Consider the following 8,710-nt stretch of genomic DNA (forward strand, 5'->3'; position numbering starts at 1 on the left):
ACCTGTGACTGAAGTTGATACAGTAATACCTTGGTTACAGTTTCAAAGTAACACAGTTAGATCCTGGATTCAACTTTATTCCCAAACAGTGAGTCTTGGGACCCATACTGAAGTTGGTATAATTGGGCACTGGACTCAGAAAAGAATTGCTACAGATAACCTTGGGACCAACTCTGAAACTCAAGCAACCAGACCCTGGGACAAGCAGGAAGCTAACACAGTCAGAACTAGGTTCTACCTTCAAGGAAAAACTGTCAGACTGCAGACTTATTCAGAATTCGGTACGTTCAGTACTTTCATCCGATCTGAAATTGGCACAATTCATCATGATTCTTTTATGATCCAGTCAAAAACCCAAGAAGTCAGACCCTGGACCCAGTCTGAAATTGTTATGACTAGATACTGGGTTTTGTCTCAAGTAGTTAAACCACAGACAATGCTAAAAGGAGGAGCATTTACACCCTGGATCCAGTCTGAAACTCAACCAGCCACACCATGGACCAAGCCTCAAGTTAATATAACATTCTTTTCTATTCCTGTATCTGATAAATTCAGAACCTGGATCCAACCTAAAACAAAACTACTGCATTACAAAGCTGACATAATTGTATCACTGATTTCTCCTGAGACTGGAACAACTGGAAAAACTCTGCTAATTGATCATTTGGATAACAAGTCTAAGCTTGTCACATTTTTACCTGTTGAGACTATTTCTACCGCACATCAGTATTTTATAACTTTGTCAACAGAGATAAGTACCATAGAAAGAAAAATTAAAAGCAGTTATCTCCAGCCAAGCCAGCTCACAAGCATTTTCCTTCTTACCCTGTCAAGCAAGTGGTTTCCTAGTATAATTGGTCACAAGAACTTTGGCAGCATATTAGAAATTATTGACACAAAAGGAAGCCTTGATGTCCTTTCTGTCTCTCTTAGTTATCTTTCCCCAGGCTTTTCCTTCCTTGTTTCTTGTTCTCTTACATATCCATGTACATTGTTCCCTTCCTGTTTAGTCTTTTCTTCTTGTCCTTATCTTTCACACTGTGTTTTCCCATCTTGCTTCAACTTTTCTTCTCTGGTCTTCTCTCCTGTGCTTTTGCCCTCAACCTCTTCTGATAATCAGCTCCAGGAACTGTCTTTCTCAAAGTTTATTGAAGATACTATTTTTTCTCACACTTTCTCATCCCTGCATGCTCCTCCAGCAATAAGTTTAACAAAAGAGTTTCCCCTGATGCCTGGATCTCTATCTGGACCCAACTATAAGCATCAGTCTGGACAACAGCCTCTCAATGTTTCCCTGGCTGAGTGTCGCCTAGATATGATTTGGAAAGACAATCTCCAGGCTCTCTGGCTCTTCAAGACAGCTGCTGTTTCTCACGAGACCACAGGCAAGTTAAATATAGTCATCTGTTTGACTTACTACCTTAGATAAACAGTCTTTTTGAAGCCAGCAACCAAAATTTCTGAGTAGATCACAAAAGGTTTTCATAGATTTTTGTAGGATTAAATTGAAGATATTTTTCTGAACCTATAGTTAAGAGATCTCTAAATATTGAGAGATTAATACCTTATTTTTCCAGTAAGGGCTTATGAGTTAAATTTTATAAGTACGACTCCTTTCAGAGCATAATATTACAAAAATATCTGATTGCTTAAATAGATTCTATTATTCTACTTGAGGAACGAACAGAACAAGTCAAATTATCTTTATCAGGAGAAGTATACAGATACCCTCTGTTACTATACCTAAGTTTATTGTGAATTAGGAAAATAATCCCAAGCATTTCCTCAAAGTTCAGGACATCAAATTTTCAAACTCGTTCCTAAAATAGAAAGTCAGGAAATTCAATGAAGAGGATAATAATACTAACTTTACTCTGCTATACATGTGGATTCATTCTAGAGTGCGGATTACGCCCTGGCCTTGTCTCCCGTTGTCCCAATTGCTGGGAGGCAGAAACAGGTGAATTTCCCTGGATGGTTTCTATGCATCTCTCTTTCTCCCATTTTTGTGCTGGCTCTATTTTGAATGAACAGTGGATTCTTACCTCAGCAAGATGTGCCAATTTCATGTAAGTCTGGGTAAGCCATCTCAAGGTTAATGTATCATAATAAAGTGATGAAAAATTTATGATTTTTTAATGGATACATTTCTTTGAACAAACTAGATGTTCTTTATTTATATAATCAAATTTGATGAGTCTCCTTTTCTATAGAAATGATTGAATTGTTTTCTTAACAACCATTTCCGATTTTATTCTTTTTTCCTCATATACCACTAAAATTTATGTTAATATGTTTCTTGGGGTTAATTTTAGTATCCAAATAAAAAACATTGTGAATTGTAAAATTATGTCTTGCTTTTATATAATTTCACCTATCTAGAAGATGGCAAGCATGCTATTCCTTTAAAGCATGCTATAACCTTAAATTATAACCTATACTTACACATATTACTTTTTGATTTTATAAAGAGGCAAAAGCAACATGGATTCAGTAGAAATCATACTTTATATTTTGAACTTTGAATATTTAGTATGTATTATGATATTCTGTTATGATACTAGTCAGTAGTAGTGAGTGGTAGCTCCCAGTAGGCCATGCAATCACATAGTCATTATGACAAGCATCTGTGTTACCCACTGTGTTGCTAAGCTATGCATGTTAACAACCACTGCTGATAATTAAGTTTGGTGTATGACAGTATTTTCAACTTACAATGTTTTCAACTTAAGATTGGTTTATCAGAATGTAACCTCATAACCAGTGGATAGGCATTTTATTAGAGTTTCTGTTTAGCTTTTTATAACTCCAGATATGCTGTCCTAAAAATTCAATTTATCAATCTATATTTTGATACTATTTAGCTCAAAAGATTTCTGGCAAACATTTTATTTTCTTATTTTAACGTACTGAAGTAGAACTATTAATATAGATAAGAGAAACAGGGCTCATGTAGAAAAAGTGGTCGAACTCTCACATGTTCTGTGAGATATTTCAGTTCCTAATTTTCAAAATTCTTATGAGTAAGTATTAAGCACTTTAAATATTAGGGAGTACAATAGTGTAGGTTAATACTTTTTAATAAGGATACTGACAAAGTAATTTACTTCTCATTTCTTTTTTTGATGGTATTGGGATTTGAACACAAGGCCTCATTCTTGCTAGGCAGGTACTCTACCACTTGAGCTACACTCCACCAATACTTTACTTCTCATTTCTGAAGATGTTCATGCCTACTGAGCCTAGGGATGACCTAATATCATTAATAATGTCCTAGTGTTAAATACATGTGCTGACTGAATAGGGAATAGGAATAGTATTTTGGTGCTTACATGGACCCTATCTGATTCATATGATCTAAGGTTTTTTTTTTTCACATTGAAATTTAGAAATAATAATATTTCTAATGAATTTTTCTTCCAGAAAAAGCTCAGAAGCTCTGGCCTTGGTCCAAGTGGGTCTTATTGATCTACAGGATCCTACCCAAGCTCAGACTGTTGGTATTGATCGTGCCCTGCCCTTCTTAGGACCCAAAGGACCTCTTGGACCTGGGCTAATCTTTCTGAAGCAGCCACTACATTTTCAACCCCTGGTTCTTCCTATTTGTCTGGAGGAAAGTTTGGAGCAAGAGAAGAATATACAACTGTATGACTGCTGGTTACCCAGCTGGTCCCTCATGAGAGGTGAATAATGAAAAAGGCACTGGATTAGAATGGAATGATATGTTTGGAAAAATAGTAATATCCTTTCTTGAGTAACTGAGCATTTATTATATTTCTCTAATCTAGTCTAAAGCAAATCAACAAAATTCACAAACATTTCTTCTCTGTTTTCCATCAGGAAGTCCTGGAATTTTGCAAAAAAGGCACCTAAACATCCTGCAAGCCAGCACTTGTGCCCAGTTTTGGCCCAAGCTGAATGAATTTACTTTCTGTGTGGAGGCCAAGAAAGCTATGGGGGAGGCTGGCTGTAAGGTGACAATTAAAGGGAATGTGAAAGTCAGAAATAAAAAGGATTATCCTTCAACACCAAGATACCTCCTACCATCCTTCAGATAATCAATTGATACTCTGTTCTGTTCCCTCTTTCTTACAGGGTGACTTGGGGGCACCTTTGGTGTGCCATATACAACAAAAGGATACATGGGTACAGGTGGGAATCTTGAGTCACTTTGATGAACATTGCACAAAGCCCTATGTCTTCAGCCAAGTGAGCCCTTTCATTTTCTGGATCCAGGGAGTTACACGGCTCAGCCATGCACCATGGTCCCAACAAGGACCCATAACTACCTCTGCTTCCATCTCCCTTTCAGTTTCTCCTGCTAAGAATGCTTCAGTTTTAACCTCTACAACTGCTTCTATTCGACCACACTTCATTTCTCTGCCACAACCTCAGAGTAAGGCCCAATAAAATTATAGTAAGAGAAGTATAAGAAGGAAATTAACAAGGGATTGGAAATACAAAAGAGTGAAAGGAGAAGAGAAAACTCTTTTCTTGAGAAATGCATATTTTTAAAATTTATGAAATCTTTGGAGTGATTTATTTATTGGTCTAAAAAGGAACGTCATAGTTAACAATACTGTTTAACTTTCATAATGTTATAGAATATAGATGCCAGTGGTTATTAATATAATTATCTTGATTGATTACTCTGACATGTAGAATATTGCAATAATTTATCAACTTCTCGGGAGCAAAAAAGAGTAGGGCTAACAATGATACTCAAAAACTTATTCTTCTAACAGAGAGTACTCTTCTACTACTATATAGCACCTTGCATATGTGTTACAATAATTTTTATTAAAGACGTTTTGTTTTGTTGTCAGTGATAAATAATGATTTGTAGGCTCTTGTGTGCATTTATTTTACATTAGGGTTATTATCTTTCTTCTTCCCTTGACTATTCTGAAACCTATCACAATATCATCAATGACTATTTCTCATTGTTTACTTGATCTTACTGCCTTTGAAAAATATTTCAGTCCCAGAGTCTGTGTTTTAATCTGCTTAATAAGTATTTACTAGCTATCTCAAGTTGCCATATTATAGTGAATAATGATTTTTAAGCATAAGTGAGGCCATATCATTTCTTTGGTGATATTCTTCAAATCCTTTCTCACACAGATGAAGAAGTCTACAATCAGGATCTTATTTATGATTTTACCTTCATCTTTATCACTTTATTCTTTTTATAGTCAGATTGTTTTCATAAATTTTCTTTTTATCTAGGATTCATTAATCGTACAAGAGGATTTCAAGTGAAAATTCCATATATGCATACATTATATTTTGGTCAAGTTCTCTGTGCCCCCTTCTACTGCATATGAGTGAAAATGTGATACTTGGCTTTTTGAGCAGGGCTTATTTCACTAAATGTGATGAGCCCTAGTTCTACCCATTCCTACAAATAGCATAATTTCATTCTTTTCTATGGAGCAGCAATCTTTCATTGCATATATATTCCCACTCGTTGACTAGAGACAATTTAAAATTGCTCTATAAATAAACAATGGGTATAGAAAGATAAGAGGAACTTTTTTTCAGGGAAATATCATAGCTGCAAAAGATACAGAAGCTCATGTTTCTAAGTCAAATTTTGAAATGTCAATGTGTTTTAAATGGATTGAAACATTTAAAATTAGAAAGCTATAACATTCTATGAAATTTATTCTTACTGGCTTTTTTTGCTTCTTTTTTTTCATTTGTTGGTTGGTTGTTTTTGCTCAGCTTCAGCAGACCGTATTTCTCTGCGATATACTATGCCTTGGCAGGTTATGATCATCAGTTGTGGCAGTCAAATCTGCAGTGGCTCCATAATTAGCAGCTCTTGGGTTCTCACTGCTGCCCATTGTGTCAGGAACATGTAAGTTTATGTCCTGCTTCTTCAAATACTATATAATCCATTACCACCAAGTCAGTTTGTTTAAGCCTTCTTTGGGCAAATTTTGCTTTCTTTGTCCCCAAATCACCTCTTAGGTCCATTACTTATTTGTTTCAGGCAAACATTGAGTTGATTTAACATGTACCTCTATTAGTATTTTCTTCCGAAATCCTATTTCCCAAGTACTAACTTCTTGGTATCTTGATTTCTGTGGAGGTGAAATGCAAGGCTCATGTACCATATCTTAAAAAGACAAATGTGGTTTTTAAGAGTACAGGTTCTGTAGTGAATCCATTTTAAGTAATTTCTATGTATCCACATAGGAATCCAGAAGACACTATAGCGATACTGGGCCTTAGGCATCCTGGGGCACCTCTGAGAGTTGTTAAAGTAACTACGATCCTACTTCACGAGAGATTCTGGTTGGTGAGTGGAGCAGCAAGAAATGATCTGGCTTTGGTACTCCTTCAAGAGGGCCAAAATTCCATTCAGATGTTAGCACCATTGGGGCACTTGAAGAATCTAAATAGCTCAGAATGTTGGCTTTCTGGGCCAAGAATTCTTAAACCAGGTTAGTGATTGTTTTGCTCATTAGGAGAGTAGCTTTAAAAAAATAAGGATTATACTTTTAACTTAAAGTTTAATAAGTCTTACAACAATTGTGCATATACCTAATTTTAGGAACTTAATTCAGATTAGAACCCTATTTGTACATGTATTTTTATTTCATTCAATGATTGTTTTGATGATGACTCAATAGGATTTTAAGGATATCGTAAGAGGAAGTTTATATGAACATTCAAATGTTGTAAATAAAACAGGGATGATTAGGTTCCAAACTCTTCTAACTTTGGAAAAAAGTTCTGTTTTGTTTTGGCATGTTTAGGAAATTGAATATTCACTTGAATTGGAATTTGGAGGGCTTTTTTTGGGGGGTGGTTGCTATATTAGGTTGAACTCAGGGCATTCACTGTGAGCCACTCCACCAGCCCTATTTTTATAAAGGGTTTTTTGAGATAGGGTCTTGTGAACTATGTACTTGGGCTGGGTTTGAACCACAATCCTGATCTCTGCCTCCTGAGTAGCTAGGATTACAGACGTGAGCTATCAACACCCAGCTGATTTATAAATCAAAATATACAACTTAATTTTCAGGAAATGAAATTTAAAAGTAATTATATTTGCTAAAATGACTCAAAAGAAATGTAAAATGAATGGAATGATTTGAAGGTAAGAAGCTAATGGTAGTGATAAGAAAATCAACAGAACTTCTTAGCATAATAACTTAGAGGTACATGTTTAAATCATCTTCTTAGCTGCTTCACTGTAACCTATATATTTAACTATTTGTATATTCTATTTTCCTAGGAGAGACAGATGAGAACCCAGAAATATTACAGATGCAGGTTATGGGAGCTTCAAGCTGTGCCTACCTCTACCCAGACATAGGCAGTTCTATTGTTTGCTTCATTACTCAGGCCAAAGGCTATGACACAAATATGGTGAGCAGATGAGGTTTATTTTCTTTCCTTTTTTTTCAGAATCATGAAACTATAGCTTGTCCTCCTATAAAAATTTATCTTTGAATGATAAATATAAGAAAGTGAACACTTACTCAGTAAGAGTGAACACATGTTAAATAAATTGTAGAACTTCTAAATATGCTAATAATCTATATTATATCTGACACGTGCTCTTTATAATATATTCACATAAAACAACTGTTGGACATTTTTGTTATACTACACACAAGTTAGACATTTTATATATTTTTTCTTATAATTACATTACCCTTTATCTTAAGGTTCACTAAGTCCAACATTTTCTATTTTCTCAATTGTACAAGAGAACTGTATAGTTTAAATATCAAATATCTTATTTGTCATAATGATTTAGAACATATTTGGGAGAAGAACAATATACTTAATCATCTATATTACATCTATAAATCATAAAATCTAAGATTAAATAATAAACTAGGTTAATTAATTAAATCTGTCTCTACATTTGACTTTACAGGAGCCAGTGAGTCCAGGCAGTGCTGTTATGTGCAGACCAATATCTGGCAATGGCAAATGGAGACAGATAGGCTTCACCAGTCTCAAATCTCTAGCTACCATAGTGAGCCCACACTTCTCCTGGATTTTATCCACTTTAGCAAAGGCAGGCCATCCCCTAAACCAGGACCTTATGCCTTGGATAGAAAAACCTAAGTCCTCTGGTTTCCTTAAATATCCATCCACACTGCTACTTTCCTCAGCAATTATTATTGAAGCACAGATGTTTTTGTAGCCTGGTGACTAGAACAGGTAGTATACATCTGTTCATACTATGATAGCCAAGATACCTGAGGAATAAAGAGAAAATATTGATTTATGCCCTATAAGCTATTCCTACATATTTCTTTTCATCTTTCCCTGCATAATAAACGACTTATGCTTACTGCCTGAGTTAATGACTGTTCTTTGATTAACTATATTCATTTCAAATAAATCAAAGTTGTTATTTAACAAGTAAATGACTCCAGGTATGGGTTACCAGAAAATAAAGTTTTTACAAAGATAGGGAAATCAAACCTCAAAAAGACATTTGTAAATCTCCTAATCTACAAATTTATAATTTACAACTATTAACATACCTGATCTATTTTAAACCATCTGCATTTTCTTTTAAGACACAAAACAGTGATTATCCCTTTAGCAATTTATAAGGACTTGATTTGGAAAACATATGTTTTATCCCAACAAAATAGCACCTTTAATGAATAAACATAATTAGTTTGCATACTGTTAATAAATAATGCACACATGAATGAATACTATGAATAGT

The 8,710-nt window shown here is 34.8% G+C and overlaps 1 protein-coding gene across 1 annotated transcript; it reads left to right on the forward strand.

Annotated features, from left to right (window-relative positions):
- Window positions 1–1,315: 1,315 nt before the first annotated feature.
- Window positions 1,316–8,324, forward strand: LOC141419907 (serine protease 52-like). The gene is made up of 9 exons (XM_074064174.1): window positions 1,316–1,385; window positions 1,901–1,960; window positions 3,424–3,683; window positions 3,841–3,974; window positions 4,096–4,396; window positions 5,728–5,863; window positions 6,205–6,452; window positions 7,250–7,383; window positions 7,901–8,324. The coding sequence occupies exons 3-9, from the start codon at window positions 3,677–3,679 to the stop codon at window positions 8,171–8,173; spliced, it is 1,233 nt and encodes a 410-aa protein (XP_073920275.1). The 5' UTR covers window positions 1,316–1,385; window positions 1,901–1,960; window positions 3,424–3,676; the 3' UTR covers window positions 8,174–8,324.
- Window positions 8,325–8,710: the final 386 nt, after the last annotated feature.

The sequence above is a fragment of the Castor canadensis genome, chromosome X, assembly GCF_047511655.1.
Source record: "Castor canadensis chromosome X, mCasCan1.hap1v2, whole genome shotgun sequence".
Taxonomy (NCBI): Eukaryota; Metazoa; Chordata; class Mammalia; order Rodentia; family Castoridae; genus Castor; species Castor canadensis.

Excerpts from the sequence above, each read along its gene's own strand:
- LOC141419907 (XM_074064174.1), top strand. Across the intron at positions 3,975-4,095 it reads TGGGGGAGGCTGGCTGTAAG|GGTGACTTGGGGGCACCTTT; the intron begins GTGACAATTAAA and ends TCTTTCTTACAG. Across the intron at positions 4,397-5,727 it reads TTCTCTGCCACAACCTCAGA|CTTCAGCAGACCGTATTTCT; the intron begins GTAAGGCCCAAT and ends GTTTTTGCTCAG.